This window comes from Penicillium maclennaniae (assembly GCF_028827695.1).
Source record: "Penicillium maclennaniae strain IBT 15551 chromosome Unknown utg000003l:1.0-5670915.0:1.0-5674809.0, whole genome shotgun sequence".
In the NCBI taxonomy this organism is placed as follows: Eukaryota; Fungi; Ascomycota; class Eurotiomycetes; order Eurotiales; family Aspergillaceae; genus Penicillium; species Penicillium maclennaniae.
The window spans coordinates 5425424-5446890 of NW_026623215.1; the positions used below are offsets into that span (position 1 = coordinate 5425424).

At 39.8% G+C, this 21467-nt stretch overlaps 5 protein-coding genes across 5 annotated transcripts; 2 read left to right on the top strand and 3 right to left on the bottom strand.

Moving 5' to 3' along the window:
• Positions 1–1282: 1282 nt before the first annotated feature.
• Positions 1283–3478, bottom strand: N7477_004124 (Hsp70 family protein; the record flags this gene model as incomplete). Its single annotated transcript, XM_056965787.1, has 7 exons — positions 1283–1512; positions 1630–1771; positions 1847–2053; positions 2136–2177; positions 2238–2340; positions 2420–3362; positions 3418–3478. The coding sequence occupies 7 exons, from the start codon at positions 3476–3478 to the stop codon at positions 1283–1285; spliced, it is 1728 nt and encodes a 575-aa protein (XP_056825740.1).
• Positions 3479–4690: 1212 nt separating this feature from the next.
• Positions 4691–5607, top strand: N7477_004125 (uncharacterized protein; the record flags this gene model as incomplete). Its single annotated transcript, XM_056965788.1, has 2 exons — positions 4691–5120; positions 5204–5607. 2 exons carry the CDS (start codon positions 4691–4693, stop codon positions 5605–5607), a joined length of 834 nt encoding a protein of 277 aa, XP_056825741.1.
• Positions 5608–5858: 251 nt separating this feature from the next.
• N7477_004126 (uncharacterized protein) lies at positions 5859–6819 on the bottom strand (the record flags this gene model as incomplete). The annotated part of the gene is made up of 3 exons (XM_056965789.1): positions 5859–6002; positions 6061–6446; positions 6717–6819. The coding sequence occupies 3 exons, from the start codon at positions 6817–6819 to the stop codon at positions 5859–5861; spliced, it is 633 nt and encodes a 210-aa protein (XP_056825742.1).
• Positions 6820–6840: 21 nt separating this feature from the next.
• Positions 6841–8187, bottom strand: N7477_004127 (GTPase domain-containing protein; the record flags this gene model as incomplete). Its single annotated transcript, XM_056965790.1, has 3 exons — positions 6841–7838; positions 7918–8082; positions 8169–8187. The coding sequence occupies 3 exons, from the start codon at positions 8185–8187 to the stop codon at positions 6841–6843; spliced, it is 1182 nt and encodes a 393-aa protein (XP_056825743.1).
• A 524-nt stretch (positions 8188–8711) lies between these two features.
• On the top strand, positions 8712–10227 carry N7477_004128 (P-loop containing nucleoside triphosphate hydrolase protein; the record flags this gene model as incomplete). The annotated part of the gene is made up of 3 exons (XM_056965791.1): positions 8712–8734; positions 8809–8918; positions 8984–10227. The coding sequence occupies 3 exons, from the start codon at positions 8712–8714 to the stop codon at positions 10225–10227; spliced, it is 1377 nt and encodes a 458-aa protein (XP_056825744.1).
• Positions 10228–21467: the final 11240 nt, after the last annotated feature.

The window sequence follows — 21467 nt, forward strand, 5'->3', positions numbered from 1 at the left end:
ATTCCTAAACTTTATAAGCGATAATAATATCTCTATTATTATTACTAATTCTAGTCCTATCTATAGCTATATCTATTTAGCTAAGGTTAAGGATAGAAATAGTCTCTAAGGAAATATTTTATTCCTTATTTTTATAACTAGAATTATTATTAGAAGATTAATATTTATTAATATAGTCTTAGTATTTAGAAGTCTCTAAATCCGCTTATTCTTACTAAGTATATAATTAATATATACTTAATATATAATTAAAATATTTCGTATAGGTCGTTTAGGTAACCTATATATTAGGTAATTAAGTTCTAAGCTAGCACTAAATATAGCTCGATTATAAGAAATTACCTTATATTTAGAGGCTATCCGTATAGATACTATTGGTAGGGGAAATAGCGATAGTTTAAAATAAGAATAGGCTATCTTAGTTTCTATAGAGTACGTATATAATTAGGTTAAAAGGGGTATCTAAAAGGCAGAAATTTTTATTTCACGCTAAGAAAGATTATATAAGCTAGAATCCTAGGTCTCAGTCAGCTCTGGCACCTAAATAGGACCTAGGATTAGTCATAAAATCCTGGGTCCCAGTCTGTCAGTTCTGGGTCCCAGTCAGCTGGGTGCCCGCCCAAGTAGCCCAAGAAATTCGGTGACTTACATGCCCCCGGTTTTCCAACGCGAATTTTTTTGCTTTACGGGCACTGAATCGCATCCCTAACCATAACGAAGGGAGATACTTTAAATTTAAGAAAATATTTAGAATTTATAGTCTGTCTGGATACGTTAATCAAATCGTCATCTAAAAATAATAAAAGTTGTGCGAGAGAAAAATTTAATTAGTTTGAATTGAAGTATGCACCTCCTTTAAAGTAGAGTACAAATATATTTTCATGGCTGAGGCAACTAATTGTAACATTTTTAACCACCATAGCCCTCAAAACATGTCAATAGGTTTAAGGCTTTAGTTTCAATATTATTCACCCTCCCTTAAACAGATTGTTACAATTAAAGAACCTCTAATTTCAAGGGCGGTGTAGATGAAAGTGACATCTGAGCTTGCTGTGACCCGAACAGGTGTAAGTGATGGTTATTTATTGCGATGAATCAGCATTTTATCCATCCTAATTAGGACATTATGCAGGACTTGGGCGGGTTGGGCATGCCCATGGGCGGCCCTGTGGCCGGGCATGCCAAAACGAAATGGCCCTGAGCCCATTTGGGTATGGGCTGTGGCGAGGTCTAATCGAGAACACAAATACGAGCAAAAGAAGTGTCAGGCAAAGGCACCCTCCTAGTCCCAAGCAACTTGAATAGGATCGTGGCTCCGCGAGAACTTCTTGCCCAGGAACCAAAGCTCAAACCGGAGATCGGCCGGACCGACAGTAACTTTAACATCGAAATTGAGGTTGTAGTACTTTTTGCTGCGAGAAAAAAGGCCTTGTGACAGCTTCTGTCGCTCCATCTCGTTGTTCCGGATGCCGGTCAGGTCAGACTTTACCGTGCAGAGCGGGATGAATCCGGCTGTGAATGTGTTAGTCAACTTTGTAGCACAGATAAGAACTTATCAAGTGCGTGAGTGAAAAGAGAGGCAAAAGAGAAAGTGAAATATTAGGAAAAAAGGAGAAGGGCCGGACATACGGTGCGCAACGCTCCTAGGCAGATTATCCTTCTCGAGATGGGAGATTACGAAAAAACCATCGAACTTGCGAACCGCATCTCCAGGATCGATTTTGTAATTGAAGGAATGTGAAATCGGTTTGCTTGGATCTATAACATCGCCCTGATAGATTTATTTTAATCAGCGATGCCGGTTTACAGATGCATAACAATACCTAGGAAACTTCGAGGTACTTACCTTTCTAATGATCCAATCTATCTGCTGCGTGGCGTATATTTCCCCATCAAGTGGATCCTTTTCGAGCACCTCGCCTTTATGGATGATCGGGTTGAACTTCATATTGCACACCAGCCCGTAACTTGCCCTTGCCTTCCGGTGAATAAGGACGGGAGTTGATCCGTTCTCAAGCTTCTGCAGTCTCATCCAGGAGGAGTCCCCTAACAACTACAAGTTGTGGGTCGGTCGCGTGGAGTACCTTTATCCGGGGTGCCTTTTCCTGTATCGCTTTTGATAAGCAATGCCTTACATATGATGAGCTCCCTAAGCCACCAGAGAGGATCATGTATTTCTGTTTGAAAGGACTGATTAGTATTAGATTTAACCGTCCGTGTCCATTGCAGGTACTTACTATGTGTTGGGAATGACCGTTTTTTCGGGCCCAGTCAAGCTGCTTGCCTATCTTGTGGATAATCCTATCAACATGAGGATCAAATAGTGACTGCATCTCGTCCCTGCCACGGAAAAGGAATGACCAGTTAGTTGTGTAGTCAGGAAAAGATCCAACGGGGGGGCTTTGAGATGGTTGCCTACCTCATCAGAATCAATTCTCCTGAATCAATCCCAGCTTCTGGAGAGCTAAATTTGTAGTGAACACCCTGTAAAGGCAGTTTATATTTTGGAGTTTCCCAGGCATGCTCGCCAAACCTATGTTTCGCAGTCTGGAACCTCACGGTCTGAACTAGGCGCTTAATGCAATCTGGAGGCAGCAGGTGGAGCAAATCAGGGAAGGGACGAATGCGTGAGCTGGCAAGGTCGAGAAAGTCTCTGTCGATAAAAGTCGAGCCGATACCAATGCCATCAACTTCTGTGATCTGTGACAGTGTTGGAAACGGCTCGCTAGCTTCGACAACCTTCATCAGTGCAAGGTCAGTTGTGCCACCGCCTGCATCGACGGAAAGGAAGATGTCGTCTTTGTGGAATCGCACAGCTCCACTCTTGATTGTCCCTACAGCAGCTGCCTCTGACTCGGTGAGCTCGACTGTAGCTGTATGCGAAGGACTTTCCCTTCCAAACCCGGCGGCGGCAATGACTTTCTTGAAGATGTTGATAGTCGCTTGGCTTCGCCATGTAGTTGGAACACTGAAAATGTACTCAACAGTCAGGTCTGCCCAAACTGTTGCCGTCCGGCTCTCCACTGTATCCTTGACGTGATTATATATCTGCTGGAGATAAGTTGTCGCCAAGTACTGGGCCTCCGTTCTTGAAACCGGGGTGGCACTGGGGATGTCTAGCCTGCAGACATCCTCCGTCTTGTTACTGTCAAGAAATATCTTGAATAAATCCTTTCTGTGCTTCTCAGGCCCGTCATCTTCCTCGCATAAGAAGCCCCACGATGTCAGTGACCCATCCGGGTTATACACGAGGCAGGTGGGGACCTTCTGCTCGTTTCTCGTCGAACAACCGGGCCAGTTCTGGATGATCTGGATAGGAGTCTGGATGGCATTGTTGGCCTGTAGACAAACCCATCCAACTCCTCAATAGGTGATTCAGCAACAGCGATAAGAGATGGAAGGATGTAAACTGCTTACCCGTGTAAGTAGTCCCGAAATCGACAGCTACCACAATATCAGGACGCTTGTCGCTGCTCATTTCTATGCTCGAATGTGGTCTAAAGAGAGAGTAAAAAGGCCAAAGAAGGATGGGTCTGAACTGGCGATTATGGGTATCAATATCACCAGAAGCATCCCCGCGTGCTACTGCAGCTCCAAGTTCGCTAGTGAAAATGCCTGCATGGAAACTTGAGGGCTAGATGCACCAGATTATATGAAAACAGACTAAATTAAACAGTTTACAGGAGTGTTTAGAGAATATTGCGGGATTTTCTTCGTTACCATGCGGCTGAGGACATCAAAATCACGTTCACACCAGCTGCTACGTAGCCCTGAATCAGGTGGCGGCCCTGTACGGGGACTGCATGGTTCAACTGGATGCCTCATATTTAGTGGATGTTACTCAGACCCAGCCCTCTCTGTAAACATCCATGCCCTTTAGGCTTGGCGTCTTATAATGGAATAAAATAATTAAAGTAACATCAGATTACCCGATCCAGTAGACTCTCAGTACCGTCTGTGATAGATGATCCGCCTCTTTTCTCCTCAACAAAGATACCCGTTCTGTCTCGGTGCATGCGAAATGCGAAGAAATCAGTAAGAAGATGATAGAAATGGGGCGTTGGTGCTGAATGAGAGTTCAGCCTTGTTACGAACCATTCCAGCCACCCAATTGTGAAAGGTCAACTCCTCTGCAATTCAGGCATAGTAACCGAGCCGTCCCATGAGCCAACCCCAATTACCGGCGCTACGCTTGGTTAAAAGTGCATGACAGAATCCGAGGGCGTAGCAGATCAGCTACTGCCGACGTCCAATAGGGGCTAGTCATAATACACATTCGAAAGCTAGTAATGGACGCATGGGTCTCGGTCCTAAGAAATTATGTTTTCCTTTCATCTCTTTTCTGAACTTGCTTGGCCGTTCGTTCCATTTGTATTTTCACTATCCGCTATTCTCAGGACCATCAATAAGCATGACATTCACGTCACTTTCTACGTCAAATTCTACATCAAATTCTACGTCAAGTTCTAGTAATCAGCATTCCGTGCGACCAACCTCGACTTCAGTCCCCCATGCTGGCATCAGCAGCGCCGCGGCGGCAGGCATTGGCATTGGCTGCATCATAGCAGGCCTATTCATCGGTATTCTTCTTACTTTTTTCTTCGCAGTAAGGCGAAAAAAGAGGGAGGGTTTAATCTCTGGTCTCTCTCGTTCAGGCAATACGCATGAACTCAGCAGGGGCGCTTCCTCTATGACATCTACAGCACCGCGGACAGCCAGAGCAACAGGAATAGTTGACTCTAACCCCCTTAACCAGTTCCTGCTGGAATCCAAGTCGGATAAGATGATTTGCAACGAACTTCAGGCCTTAAGCCACCTGATATTTCAGCATATTGAAAACCACTACCATTGCTTGCCAGCTAAGGGCAGTTATAGTGCACTTTCCAGCACTCTATTGACCCTAGGGCTGGAGGAGAAAAGCTCAATTCCTTGCGGCCAGCTGGTGAAGATCACACTTGATCCCAAGACTCGACTTATGGCTCTCCAGCACATCATTACGTCTGTTGTCTTCAGGAGTGTTGCTTTCTCGCAAGATTCACCGGTCTCCCTGCTTCCTGCATCCGTTTCCACGTTTCTGCAGGAAATTTCCCCAGTAGAGAGGCATAGGGGAAGCCAGGAAGGTAAGCCTCCACACATCAAGGCTTGGAACACACTTCCCGGCATGAGATAATAATTGACTAACGAGTTCTCAAACCCTGTACAGCCTTCTTCCTCGCACTTACACAGTGGCGACAGCTCTCCGCATTCCTGCTTCACCCGAACCGCAGCGAGCGTAATCCACTGACACCGCACAATGCTACGATTGCGCCACGGGCGAGGGAGTTGATTCATAAGCTCGAGCCGTTCTTGGATATATTCGTCGATCCTAAGTTACGGAAAAACCAGCAGGAGCATCTGGAAGATGTAACAATGGAGTGTGCCAAGTTTGGCTACCTCCTTTTCTCGCAGCGCGAGGAACTCCGCATGAGCTTCGAGCTGGGCCAAGAGCGCTCTGGTAGTACGGAACTAGTGGTCTGCCCCGGGCTCGACAGAGTCAGCGACGACCAGGGCAAAAGATACCCCGTCCCGCAGCCAATTTGTTCGCCACAGATGAAGTCATTCAAATAGTGTAGTGCGTACATCTTTAATAGGGGATAGCTTTAAATCAAATTTGAAAAATTGTTTCTTTAAGATCCTCTGTTAGTCCTGTAAAGTGGACTGCACGAGAGAGACTAGTCTTTCATCCAAAGAGAAACGGATGAACCATCAACATCATGTCACATAATAATCCTAGTCGCGGATGGTAATATTCTGGTTCATAGAAAAGTACAAGAGTACAGAAATGATGTTATAGGACCACATAGCAGGGAATGCAATGGTCAATCAAATTTCGTCCCAAAGTTTTTTGTAGCGAATTCCTCAAAGATGAAGCCGTCAAATTCACTAGCATCGTTATAAATGATGCCCCCATTTCCCCAGACACAAGCAAATGAGTCTGGATTGGTCAGGTTCAGAGCCATGGCCTTCGATATGGTTAGCTTTGGTGTTTTGAGCCTGGTCTAGGAATTTATTGTTACGCACCTTGATCCTCTGTCCAGGCCGCTTCCGCCCAAAGCCGCGCTCGATATTTTCTTCAAGTTTGCCCGAATTGCCAGAATACTGGCCTTGAAGGTTATACCTCCGCTCACCATTTTTTAGCTGAGCCACCCATGCGTCTTTCATTCCCAGCCAAACAGCTTTCACTTTGTTTTCCGAATACCATGGCTGGCTCATGAGCTCTTCGGGGAGATCCCAAGCATGACGGCGGTTTGTTCGGAGGTAATAATGCCCGTTTACACCAAGAGATACGTATCTGGGACACCCAGATTCTGTGCTCGCGGATTTGTTCTCGTCAAGATCGGCCGTGTCGGCCTTCCTGTATTTATCGAGAAAGGCTGCTAGACCGGGATAATCGGGCAGGAAGCTGACTATGCGGCAATCGCGTGTTGTTAGAAACCGCCTTGTCCTGGTAGCGAGCTACTGCCTCCCTCTTTTCCCGCAGAGTACTTACTATCTTTGCAGTGTCCGTCTTGATGGTAGTGAATATAGAATGAGTTTGAGGTCCCTAGCACAAAGGCTTTTACGCCTCCAGTATGCCCAATCCAAGATTGAATAGTTCGCTTCACTGCATGAGACAGACTACCATCTTTTAGTAATTAACTGTTTCCAGTATGCATAGCAGATTACTTACTGCGTACGTTGTTCCGGGTCATCATTGAACTTCTGGTCACCTATGCGAGCCTTGACATACTGAGGCAAGTTGCTAGGAGTAATGTCAATCATCGAGAGCTGTGTGTACATCATTAGATTGGTGTGGAATCCTTACCTATCATTCGTCTTTGGACCACAAAAATAGAACCAGTCACCAACGAGGCTGATTGATCGACACTCTTGAATACAATTCGAGCCCGGGTGTGACCTTGTCCTGGTCTGCCTGGAATGGTCTCTTTGAAGCATTTTGATTTGATCAGACTGCCGCTGTAGCTGCACTTGTTGATCCTCCAGTGTCTTTTGTGCTATGTACTCGTTCTCTTCCCTGAGCTGCGCCTGCTGCGCCTCTAGCATCCTCTGCATCCTCCTCTGATTCTCTCTTCTGAGGTCCGCCAGATTGACTCTCAGTTTCTCCCGCTCCTCGTTCAGCTTCTTGGCCTTGGCTTCGGATTTCAGGCGTTCTTCACTCAAAACCGTCGCGAGCTGCTTGTCTCGAAGCCGCATGGCCTCATCCATATCGGCCTTCTGTTGCACCGCCAGTTTCTGCCACTTTTCTCTTTCACTGGCCAGCTCGTTGTCAAGGGTTCTGCCAGCGTTTGTCTGGTTGAGATCTCTCTTTTCTCGGACCATTTCGTCCTGGATCGTGAGTTCAATCCTCTTCTCTTTCAGGAGCTTGGAAACGAGCTGCTTTGCGGATTCCTGGTTGTTGAAGTGACGTTCCACCCTTGAACCGTTCCTCACCATGTATCCCCAGAAATCCTCAGTTTCTTTCAACTCCCTTTCTCTGGCATCGCCCTCACTGTCTTTCACCTTATCCCACATGGTAGTCACTAGGATAACGTTCTTTAGGGCATTCTCCCCGCAGAGCCTCTTGAACATCAAGAGATTTTTCTTCGCGGTGCCTTGCATTCTTGGGTCAGCAATCCGGTGCAAGTAAAACATCCCGCTAAGCTTGACACTGCTTTTAATTGACTCAGAGAGCCAAAGGGCAATCTCACGGAGGACATCGCTGTCGTCGCGATTGGTGTCGTCAAAGCCTGGGGTGTCGATCAAATAGACATTGATATCGTCATCGTGCTTATATAAGTACGAATTGACGCCTTGAGTGCCTGAGAGTGTGTTTTGAGTCAGTAAAAGTGCTGATGAGCCAGGGGGTTGTCTGGGGTGGGAGCATACAGCCTTGAAGACCATGTCCGATCGAGACATTTGTACCTGGCTCGGCCAACAAAGAGATGAAGCTGCTCTTCCCGGAGCCGGTTACACCCATGACGGCAATGAAGACATCATTAGTTCGGGGTTCGACACCGTTCCGGAAAAAGGTCTCATCAGGAGGGATCACGGCCTCATCTTGAGCTGGAAGGCCTATTACCACTGGTACTTTTTTAGTATAGCCTTGGACATGCAACACTTTCACGGGTTGGAAAGTGGATATAGCTTACCGCCACCGTTTGCCGCCATGGATCCTGTAATGGGTCGGTAGAATAGATATATTGAAATCGTAGTAGAGACGCAGATATTCCTCCAACATTCAAAGGAAGATTGGTCTCAGAAAATGTCAATTAGAATGTTATTAATGTGTAATCCTGGGGCTCCATGCAGCTCATCATCCGGTGGGCTAAGCAACAATGTGTATCTCGCCAGGTTAATCCCAAATTATCTACTGCGTGGACCTTGGGCTGCTTATGTGCATACACAGCCCCGCTAAGGCCTCGCCTCGCTAATCGTAGCCTGTGTGGGTCAGATCACTAGGCTACGATTACGAGTAGTTTTATGCAAGTTCAGGGTACCTTCCAAGCATTAATACAGTCTGAGAGTATTTAACAAAAACAGGCAGGCAACCCGAGCCGATTGAGTTCCAGTGCGGCTAAATCCGTGGCTCGCCTTACTTATCCACGTCTTCGCCATACTGGATCTCACGCTAAGTTAGAGGCTGAGCACCTTTATAATCCCAAGAAGGATACAATAACAACCTTGGAGTCGAAATGGATGCTGATTTCGCCTTGTCGTAGGTCTCCCACACTACCGAGCACTGAAAAATGTTGTACACTAAAAACTGTGCTAATTATCTTCCAAATGAAGGGAGCAAGACGTACTCATCGCAGTGATAGGTGCTACAGGGAGTGGGAAGAGCACTTTCATATCAGCATTAGTCGAGGAGGACATCGGTATTAGCCACAGCTTAATATCAGGTGAGAAGGTATAGGGAGATCCTGCAAATCCAAGCATTGAGTTCTGAATCTGCCTCTTTCCACAGCTACCGCCACATGCAGGGTCTATTCCTTTCGTCAATCCGGGGGAAATTTGGTAACCCTGATCGACACTCCGGGCTTCAACGATACTGGGCTTGAGGAGTCGGAAGTGTTACGAAACATCGCTTTCATGTTGACCCGGACCTACCACCGTGGGATCAGGCTGTCGGGCATCATCTACACGCACCGAATCACAGATGTCAGAGTTGGTGGGTCGGGAAAGCGGATGATGAAGCTTGTCCGAAATATTTGTGGTGAAGAAGCCTTCCCTCGAGTGATTCTGGCCACGACAATGTGGCAAGCTTTGGACACCGACCGCACGGCTTATGCTCAAGCAGTCAATAATGAAATAGAGCTACAGTCCACTGAATATTTCTGGGGTGCCATGTGCGATGGCGGCAGCAAGTTGATGCGCTGGGACGGGAGCCGTAAGTCGGCGACCGCCATGGTGGATTTCCTGTCGCAACTCCAAGCACAAAAAGGTAAAGTGACGTTACAAATTCAGAAAGAAATGGTGGACTTGCACAAAGTTCTCAATGACACCATGGCTGGGTGCACGGTGAACAACAGGATCACCGAGCTTACCCGAAAACTCCATAGGGAGATGAACGAGGCTGACCTGACCATTGAAGAGCCGAAGTGGCACCAGGATACACAAACTCGGGATTTGGAGACTGTTCGAGGCGAGTTGAAGTGGCAGATCTGCGAGGCAGAGAAGGCCCAAGATGCCCTCAAGGTTAACTATGACATTCTCTCGCGCCAAAAAATCGGGGAGTGTGAAGAGCTGTTGGGAAAGCTCGACCGAGAATTGGTTAAGAAAGAGCACGAAGCGGCCCAGATTGAATGGGAAGAGCCCTTAGACAATGACGGATCTCTGAACGAGTTGGAATACAATAAAGAGCGACTGAAGCTGCTGGATGAACAAGTCGAGAATCTGAGGTCCCTGTCACAGACAGCGGAGCTCGAACAAGTCCTAGAATACCGTGAACGGGTTAAGGAATGCTACCTGGAATTCTGCAAGCAGTACGAAAACAGACAAATGGCTCAGGGTCTGAGATCTACAGAGCTGATGTCTCTGCGTGGTGAAGCGACACAGCTGGATAAGATGCAGATGGCCTTGCGAGGGTTTGTATTTCTGGCAGGACTTGGCTTAACCGTCGCTGGTGCAATCACTGCAAATCCACCACTGATAACTGGCGGGATATCTCTCGCAAGTAGTTCAGTGAGTTCTATGGCACGTGGGAGATAGAATCCGTATTTTGTAATCCTGGTGAAGATTGCTTATTGTATTATTCTCTGAGCAACAAGTTGAGCTTTATATTCGTTACAATGTTGAATCTCGGGGTGATTGTCAATGGGATCCTGTCCATCACATGGATGGTATAAAGCCCCGACGATGTGGACTACCAATTCCTGCTATCCCTTATGAACTGATGGCGGCCTCAACCTAGGAGTGATCCGATGGACTCCCGGAGCCTACTGCTCCTGGAAATGAATGAGAGAGGTCCCAGGAACCGCCAAAAATAATACAGTATGGACGACAGATGAGCCATTGAGGGTCCCACATAGCGCATCTACATTAGCCTGAATACAAGAGAGCGAAATCCTTTATTTTGCTTTCTTGCGCTATGTCATGTATCGAGAGACTAACATGGCTCTTCTAATTTTCGTGCGTCTAAAATGTTATGCTATCCGCCTTTAGGTATACGTGGGGCCTTTGAATACCTCCATGATGCAGATAAAGTGTTATTGGAGGTCCACCTCGCCCCAGGAGCATGACCGCTGATCACCACGATGTCGTCCCACTATTTGATAAGGAATGTATAGTTCCCAGGACCCATGTGCGCAATGGGCCCACGCGGGTTGCAAAAGACATTTAACTTCCTAGTGCTAGGTATCAGGTCTACAATATAAAAAGCCTTCTTTTCCTGGCGAGTGTGTATCCTTTGGTACTCTGAAGTCAGTCTTCAGCTCGGTGTCTACTACTCTTTTCAACGATCATGGTATGTTCCGCTCATGTCTCAATAGTCACGCATATTGAAGTGCTTTCAGGATCGATTGTCTCTTCTTCCCCCCGAGGTGCTCTTTCGCACAGTCGCCTGCCTATCAAAGGTGGTCGATATTTCCCATCTTGCCAGAGCCAGCAAAGCGTTCTACTTCATGCTCAATCGAAGCCTTTACGAGTTCAATATTGAGCACCAAAAAAGTTGTGTGCTTCACTGGGCAGCGAAGAAAAATGACGGCGAATTGGCAAACATCGCCCTCCAGTATTATGATCCAAACATCAATTCGAGAGTTAAAGGTCGAACACCACTAATAGAGGCCTCTCGATATAGACCCGACGTTGTGACCGAGGTTTTCTTACAAACCCAGAAAATACGTGTGAATGCCCGACATAAAGGATCAAGCGCGCTTATCTACGCTGCATGTAATGGACATACCAATATTGTTGCCAGCCTGCTTCGACATAATGATATCGATGTGAACCTCCCCGATACTATAAAACGGACAGCGTTGTGGCATGCCACTTACCGAGGCCGTCTGGAAGTAGTACGCTAACTGCTACAGTTTGGAGCTGACACCCTCGCAGCTGATGAAAATGACGTGACGCCTTTCAAACAGTCAGTTTTTTAAGCCAATCAACTAACTGGGGGGTTAAATAGTGAAACTATTCCTAGTATATCTATAGCACACCTAGCGCGATTGGGTTGAAAGGGCAGGATTTGGCAATCTTTTACCACCACTGTGCTAGGCCGCTTAATACGCTGCTATTGATTTTGTCCACTATCTACTGGCCGAGGACGCAGATATCAATGACACTAAAATTGAAGGCTTGACACCGTTATATGTCTCAGCATAATGGGATCACGAAGAAATAGCTCTTTTATTTCTTGAGCAGCAGAATATCAACGTACAAGCGCAAGATAACGATGGACGAACTGCACTCCATTATGCTGCTATGAACGGACTGTATGAAGTGGCCAAAAGGCTTCTCGTTGTCGACCAAATAGGGATAGACTGTCGAGATAAGAATGGTAACACGACGTTATGGTGGGCGTCTCGGATGGGCTCATTTAGGGTCAGAGATCTGCTTCTATCCAAAAGTAGCATCGACCCCAATGCACTTGGCATGGACCCATATAGCGGTAGGATTACGACTTCACACAAAAGTGCGGTAGAGAGCAAGAAGAGCCTGGTCGTGCATTTAATGCAAACAGAAGAGGACTTCAATGAGAACTCACAAACCACCTGAATTTCCTTGTCTCGCATGAAAGCGAAGCCTCAAATGTGCCATCATATTCTGAAAGCTGGCAAATTCTCAAGTTTGAGGGGTTTGAAAGTTGCGCCAATCTGTATTTTACGGAAGCACGCGATATTAATGTACTTTGCATTTTCGCTTAGTGAATAATAGTGCAATTTAATCAAGACGACATTCCATTTATTGTAGTTGGTTTTAATTGCTGCTATACCAAGCAGAAAGCGGAATGATCCAAATCAGAACGCATGACATCACCGACAGCGTAGAAAGATGTTATTTATAAGAATAAACACCAAGCAGAATGTCCACAGTCGTAAGACCTCGGAAAATTCCCTATCGGCGGATCCCTCCATTGTCATGTTGGGTGCAAACAGTGGTGGAGCAGGGGCACCAACTGCACCGGTATGAGATACAGTAGTGACGCGCTGAGAGACGGGAGGTTAAATGTGGGAATGATCAATGACAAAGGCAGAGCTGCAGTATTCCAATCCAGCTCTCCAGTTGTGTCGGTGTTCTCAGCCCCCGCGATCTCGTCCCCAGAACATGCAATGGAAGCCTGCCTGATCATCTCGTTGCTACATGGAAACATCCTGATATTAAACGGCGTTAGCACATGGGCAAAAAGAAAATTCTTTGACATGTCCAGTCAAAGCACTAACTTAGATTTGATTGCAGACCGGGTATGCGTGACGGGGATTGAGGATGTGACGAGGCGTGCTCGAATCGATAAATTAGCTCCAGACAGTAGGCCTCTCCGTCACGTATCATATATGGCCGTCAAATCTCTCCTTCGTGCTCTGAGAATGCAAGTAGGAGTGAGCCGGCTAGCAAAGACCGGTTCTTGTATTAAAGCCTATCTTGTATGATTGACCGGAGCTCAAACAATGGAGGATGAATGTGGGCTCCTGTAGAAGTTCGCGACAGCACTCGGTTTTATATTTCCAAAGTTTGAGTTGACTTCGTGACAAACAGCCTCTCCGGTGAGTGATTGTCAGAGCCCCTGGTGCTACGTATCACAATGCCCGAACTGGTTAATTTTCTAAGATCAACAGACTTGAACCACCAGATCACTGCTTCTATAGAAAACTGCATTCCCGATGCCCGTGCCTATGTCATAAGATCGAAATCTCAGACATCTCCAGTCAGTGTTGCGAGTTGGGCGAGCAGTAACCGTTGAGCTAGTCAGTCCTTGCCAGCCCAGGAAAAGTCAACTGCACAACTCTTTCAGATTCTTCAACCGTTATGCCCTGTTGAGTGGCTGTTGAGAACTGGCTTGTCTTAGTATACCACTCACCACTCTCATCGCAATCACCATAATCACCATGTTCTTTACATATCTCCTGTTGAAGTATTTTGACTATGTTTGGGCGATATTTTACTAAGGATAAGGAAGCAGGGAAGTACATTCTATTCTATCTCTAAGTCTGCGGGTCGAAATTTCAATTTTGACACCGAGGAAGAAGTGCGACAAAAAAAAGCGATGAACCAAACCACAACATCCCGCTGCATGTCATATTGCGCTTTCCGCCTCCACACACTCCATCAGTGGGCACCGATTCCTGGTGGATTTCGTAGTTACTCGTTTCTCTCTTTCTCTCTTTTTCTTCTTTAGTTTAGTTACTTCTATTAATAATATATAAATTTTTTTTATCCTAGTCAGTAATATATAACTATACTCTTCTTTTCTCTTTCTTATCGCCTTTAGGTATAGTCTAAATATTAGATACCTCGCTATCGCTATCTCGCCCTATTAGTAATACCCTTTAATAAATTAAAACCGAATAAACGAACCCTAAACTAAATTTTTACCGAATATTATAATAAAATAATATTATAATTGAAGAAACTAATACCTATATAAAGTCTAAGTTACGCGACCGACGTAAGAGATATACTATACTAATTAAGAATCTTTTTTCCGAAAAAGAGAAGGATAAAAAAAATATTAAAGAGAAGCTTACTAAGAAATAGAATTTACCTAAGTTCTTAACCTTATCTTAGAACCTATTAAGATATGATAATATAATTAACTTTAAGATTAATAACCTAAAGGCTAAGAATCTTATTTATTAGGAATTTTACTCTAAGGAGTAATTCCGAAGAAATCTCTAAGAAGATATAAATATCTATAAGAATAATTAATTTAATATAAAGCTTATTAGATCTAATAAGACTTATAGATTTTTAGCGATATATATTTAATAGAACTTTTATAGACTAATATTAGATAACTTAAAGCTACTTTTATTAATCTAACCTAAGAGTAACATAAGGCTATTATTTATTATAATTTTATAGTTAATAAATAAAATAACTTTATTTTTTAGATCCTTTAATTCTTAATATTAAGCCCTTAGAACCTTTTAAATTATTAAGACCCTTAAGTCCTTAAAACATATAGTTATCTATTAGCTAAAATACCTAACATTTCTATATTAAATAATAATAAGATAAGTTATTTTAATACTTAGGCTATAATAATTAAATATAAGCTAGCTACGAATATTAATTATTATCTTATTACTAAATATTATATAATTTATATTATAAGCTATTATAAAGCGAAGGTACTTCTTTATATCTATCTTTACCTAAAAAAAATTATCTTAAATCTCTATTAGGATATCTTAGATATTATAGAGTACCTAAAAGATATTTTTTAGAACCTAAACTATATTATTAAGGCTTACTAAAAGTATTAATATCTAATAATAAAGCTAAAGGATAGCTTTAATAATTTTTTTACTAAATTTATTTAATTAGCTAAAGAAGCGAAATAACTAAAGAATTACTAAAAGCGAGACCTTTATAATAAGCTCCTAAACTTATTATAGACTTAGATAATATTATTTATAGATAAGACTTCTATTAATTTTAATAAGTTTATTTATATCTATTAAAGTATAGCTTATAATATTACTCTCTAATTTAAGGCTAAGAAATTCTATAAGCTAACTACCCCCTTTAGAGTTATTATTAGAACTTTAACTAATATATCTTATTTTTATACCTCGCTATCTCTATCTATAAAATATAAGAGTATAGATATCGCTCTATATAAGTTATTATTAATTACGGAATATAATATTTTAATAAAGGAAGGTCGCTACTTTAATTATTATAAGTAAGAATATATAACTTATAAGTGCCTAAAAAAGAATATTATCTTTATAATTATTATTACTAAACTTTAGGTACTAAAATAGCTACCTAACCCCCCCTTAAAATAATTAATTAGGAAAAGCCTAAACTTAGAAGAAGTCCCCTTTTTAGGTAATAAAAAGTTATTACTTTATTTTTTAGATTTAACTAAATTATTTAGATTAAGCGAAAGTTTTAGTTTTATTATTTAGATAGCCTATAATAAATATTCTTTTTTAATTTTAGTATTTAGTAATATTAGAGTAAATAAATATATTTATATTAATTTATCCCTTATAATATAAGCTACGAAGATATTTAGCCTATATATTTTACTCTTAGTAGATCTAATCCTAACTAAGGACTATAATAAATATCTTAGAAAGCTAATTATTTATATCCTTAAACTAACCCTAATTATTAATAGCTAGAGACTTCTTTATCTATTAATATTAATTACTAATTTTAGATAATATAACCTAATTCTTAGATAGATATAATTTAAGGAGTTTAGTATCCTCCTGGATTATTTAAAAGAATAAATTATTTAGCTTAAGGAGCTTAGTCTTAAGAATAATATAACTATAAAGATACTTACTATTCTCTCTTAGTTTATTCTAAAAAGACTAAAGCTAGATTCTTAGTATTAAGAGGACGCTAACTAATAAAATAAATTATTTTAAGACTCTCTCTAACTATATATAGCCTAAACGCTTTTTCTATTTAGTAATAACTAAATTTATAAGCCTTTACATTTATAACTATTATAAAAATCTTAAGAACGCTATCTTAGCCCCTCCGATATTATTATATTTATTAGAGATATTAGATTTTATTAATATATAGGGAAAAAAGATAATCAGATCTTTTTTATATCTCTCTATAAAATTAATTATATCCTAAAAGAGAAATATAATACTTAATAGTAGGCTAAAGTCTAAGAGATATAAAGTACGATCCTTAAGAAGTACTATAAGTACGCTAATATTTTCTTAAAATAGAACTTAAATACCTTATCGCTATATTAAGATATAACTAATTATTAGATCTTTCTTAATAAAGAAGTAACGCTTAGATATTACCCTCTTTATAAATAATCTAAGAAAGAACTTTAGATAATAGAAGTTTATATTACCTAAAGCTTTACTTAGGGCTTTATTATACCTAATAAGGCCCCCCTATATATCTCCTATTCTAATAGTCCGGAAGGCTAATAGTAGTCTATAGCTTTATATAGATTGTTAGAAGTTAAATACGCTTATAAAAAAAGACTATTACCCTCTTTCGCTTATTAATAAGATTCTCTAATAATTTAGGAAGGCTAAGATATTTATAAGACTTAATATTTATTAAGAATTCTATTAAATCTAAATATATTCTAACTTAGAGGATCTTATTACTTTCTAAATATAATATAGATTCTTTAAGTATAAAATAATACTCTTTAGTATTATAGATAGGCTTACTATATTCTAGAGATTTATTAATAAGATACTAAATAATTATCTAGATAATTTCGCTATTATATTTATTAATAATATCTTAATTTATAGTAAGATAATTAAGGAATATATTTAATATATAAAAAAGATACTATAATAACTCTATAAGGCTAGCCTATAGGTAAGCCTAAATAAATATAAGTTTTATTAATAGAGTACCTATTTCCTAGGGTTTACTACGAAAGTACCTTTTAGGAGCTTAAGGAGAAGCTTACCTTAGCCCTAATTCTAATATATTATAACTTAATTACTCTAATAAGATTAAGACTTATATATCTAATGAATATATTAATTAAATAATATTAGAATATAGACTAATATTATATAGAAAGATCTATCCTTATATTCAATATATAAGACAAAGATTATATTAATTATATAATTAGGTTTTCTTTCTTTAAATAAGTTTTTAGACTACTTTAGCTTACGGACTATTTTAGTCTGTGGCCCCCCCCCTAAATAATAAGTAGGACTATTTTCCTTTAGGGGTAAATAGTCCGTCTTTAGGTATAAATAGTCCGTTCCTTTAAGGGTACCTTTAGGTATACCTTACCCGCGGATATTTGACTATAGCCTTCAGACCGCGATAAATAGACTTTAATCCTTAGTCCCTTAAGGATAGGCGGACTACTTTCCCTTAGGGATAAAATAGTCTACCTTTAGGTATAGATAGCCTAATCCTATAGGGATACCTTCGGGGTAGCTTAGACCGTTAATCCTTAATATTATTTTTTTCGCTTCTCTTTAGTTCCCTTCTTTGCCACCTTTATTATATTATTACCTAATATTTATATATTATTTATATATTATTTATATATTATTTATATATTATTTATATATTATTTATGTATTATTTATATATTATTTATATATTATTTATATATTATTTATATATTATTTATATATTATTTATATATTATTTATATATTATTTATATATTATTTATATATTATTTATATATTATTTATATATTATTTATATATTATTTATATATTATTTATATATTATTTATATATTATTTATATATTATTTATATATTATTTATATATTATTTATATATTATTTATATATTATTTTAGATATTATTTTTAGGCTATTCTAACCTATTAATATATCCTTCTTTCCTAGCAGATAGAATTAAGTTATTTTCACTTTCTAAAGTTATCTTTACCTTCTTTTTTTAATCCTTAGGACTATAGTTCTGCCTTTATTTAGGCTATATCTACTTATAGTCTATCCTACGACCTTTAATTTTCTTTCTTTATCTAATATTCACTAATCTAGCTAGACTAAGGTTAGTCCTATAGACTTAAGGGGCTATAAAGTGCTTCGTGGTAGCTTTCCCCTTATAGCCTAATAAGTAATATTCTAATTATAGCCTAATAATTATAAGTACTGTTGGGATATAAGGGGAAAGCTACCACGAAGCAGATCGTGGCCCCTTAAGTCCGTGGGATCAACCTTAGTCCGGCTGGGTTAGTCGGTGCCAGACAAAGGAAGAAGGTCAAAGGTCGTAGGATAGACTATAAGCAGATATAGCCTAAACGAAGGCAGAACCACAGTCCTGAGGATCAAAGGAAGAAGGTAGAGATGACTTTGGAAAGTGGAAAATACTTCAGGAAAGTAGAACTGACTTGATTCTTTCTGCTACAAAAAGAAGGACATATTTATAGGCTAGAATAGCCTAGAAATAATGTCTAGAATGTCATACAAATACTAGGCAGCAACATAATAAAGGTGGCAAAGAAGGGAACCGAAGAAAAGCCAAAATAATAATGTCAAGGATCGATGGTTTCAGCCACCCCGAAAGCTTCCCCGCAGTATCAGGTTATGCATACCCAAAGGTGGACCATTTTATCCTTAAGGGGACTGAGGGTCGAAGTCTGTTCACCGAGGTTCGAAAACCATAGTCGAAGTCCGCGGGCAAGATATGCCCGAAAGCACCTCCGAAGGAACGGACCATTCATGCCTGAAGGCGGACCATTTACCTCTGAAGGAAAATGGTCCTGCCTATCATTCGGGAGAGGGCCGCGGACCAGAATCAGAAGTGGTCAAAATATCATTTTGATAGCAGGAAAAACTCTGGTCACGTGATCAATACAATGCTGATCTTATATGTTGAGTATCAGGATAGATCTTTCTATGTAGCATTGGTCTATATTCCAATAAGTACTTAGTAAGCTTCTATTTAAAGAAGCTTAATTAAGCTTAGTAGCGATATAATATATATAACTATAAGATACTTACGATTGTCCTCGTACTTAAGGAGTATAGGGTAGAGCTAGAAGGCCTTTAGTAAGAGAATTAATTTAATATCTTCTCTAATTATTAAGCCTTATAATATTTTATAACTACTAAGAAACTAAACTCTTAATAGGCTTACTAAGCGAAGTTCCTATCCTAATTTTATTTCCTAATCCGTTACTTTATAGGGAAGCGAAATATTATTATAGATACCCTCTTTTAAAAGAATCTTAGTTTAGGGTATAAATAAGAGTAAATTTTTTTTTTCTTAGTTATATCTTAAGTATAATATATACCCTAAGAATCGCGCTAACCCTAACCTTACCCTAATTAGTATCTCTAAATATATTTTAATAGTTATTAATAACTATAATATTATTATCTAAGTAATTCTTATAAACTAATAATATAAGAGTCTTAAAGAGTTCCGAGAATAAATAAGAACTAATTAAGATAGGCCTTAAAAATTATAAGATAAGCTACTATTAAATATAGGTCGCTTAGTGTCAGCATATTTAAGGACTGTCAGCATTATCTTTGTCAGCATATTCAAGGACTGTTAGCATTACCTTTGTCAGCATTATCAAGGACTGTCAGCATTACCTTTAGTCATCCAAGAAGACTATGATCTTTATAATTGGTCAGGTAAATACGAAAAGCCACCTAATTATAATAGGTCTATTAAAAGGTGTTCTATGGATAGACTATTAATGATGCCTTGATATAGGTCTAGACTATTGATGATACCTTGACATAGGTCTAGACTATTAATGATGCCTTGACAATAGGTCTAGACTATTAATGATGCCTTGACAATAGGTCTAGACTAAAAATGATGCCTAGACTATAATTGATTTCAAAGCAAGACAGGCCTAGACTTAAAATAATGCAAGTCTAATATAGGCCTAGAATTTTGTTGATTGGATATAAATATGTCCGCAATTCTCTACAAGAAAAATATAATTCTTCTTCAATCATCATATCATACCCTGAGGTTTCCTATTAAGGAAATATTCTTTTATTCATCGAAGGATAAAAGACTTGATCTCCCATTTGATCTCCCACTGGATCTCCCACACTTAGTAATATTAGATAATAGGGACTTATAGGCCTAATTACTTAATAAGATCTATTGGAATATAGACCAATGCTACATAGAAAGATCTATCCTGATATTCAACATATAAGACCAGATTGTATTGATCACGTGACCAGAGTTTTTCCTGCTATCAAAATGATATTTTGACCACTTCTGATTCTGGTCCGCGGCCCTCTCCCGAATGATAGGCAGGACCATTTTCCTTCAGAGGTAAATGGTCCGCCTTCAGGCATGAATGGTCCGTTCCTTCGGAGGTGCCTTCGGGCATATCTTGCCCGCGGACTTCGACTATGGTCTTCGAACCTCGGTGAACAGACTTCGACCCTCAGTCCCCTTAAGGATAGGCGGACCACTTTCCCTTAGGGATAAAATGGTCCACCTTTGGGTATGCATAACCAGATACTGCGGGGAAGCTTTCGGGGTGGCTGAAACCGTCGATCCTTGACATCATTCTTTTGGCTTTTCTTCGGTTCCCTTCTTTGCCACCTTTATTATGTTGCTGTCTAGTATTTGTATGACATTCTAGACATTATTTCTAGGCTATTCTAGCCTATAAATATGTCCTTCTTTTCTAGCAGAAAGAATTAAGTCAGTTCTACTTTCCTAAAGTCATTTTCCACTTTCCAAAAAGTTATCTCTACCTTCTTCCTTTGATCCTTAGGACTGTGGTTCTGCCTTCGTTTAGGCTATATCTGCTTATGGTCTATCCTACGACCTTTGACCTTCTACCTTTGTCTAGCACCGACTGACCCAGCCGGACTAAGGTTGATCCCACGGACTTAAGGGGCCACGATCTGCTTCGTGGTAGCTTTCCCCTTATATCCCAACAAGATCTATTAGTAGCCTTTAATAATATATCCTAAATAAAATAAAATAAAGGCTCTCTTATCTATATAATATTTTTAGCTTAGATAGTTTACTAATATTAAATATTATATAGATAACTATTTAGTCTATAAATATATAAAGATATAAAGAGATTAACTATTAAGTCTATTATAATCTCTTCTCTTACTAAATTATCTATAATAAAATATTATAATAAATTTTTAATTATTTCCTAAGGATGAATAAGGCTTTAATATAATATTTATAGTAATTAATTAATTAAGTAAGCGGCTTATCTCTCTTCTATATTATAAAATAATTAAAGCACTAAGGATAGCTTAGTTATTTATTTTTAATATTATATATTACTTTAGCTTACTAAACTTAATTATATCAGACTAGCTAATTTATCTTAG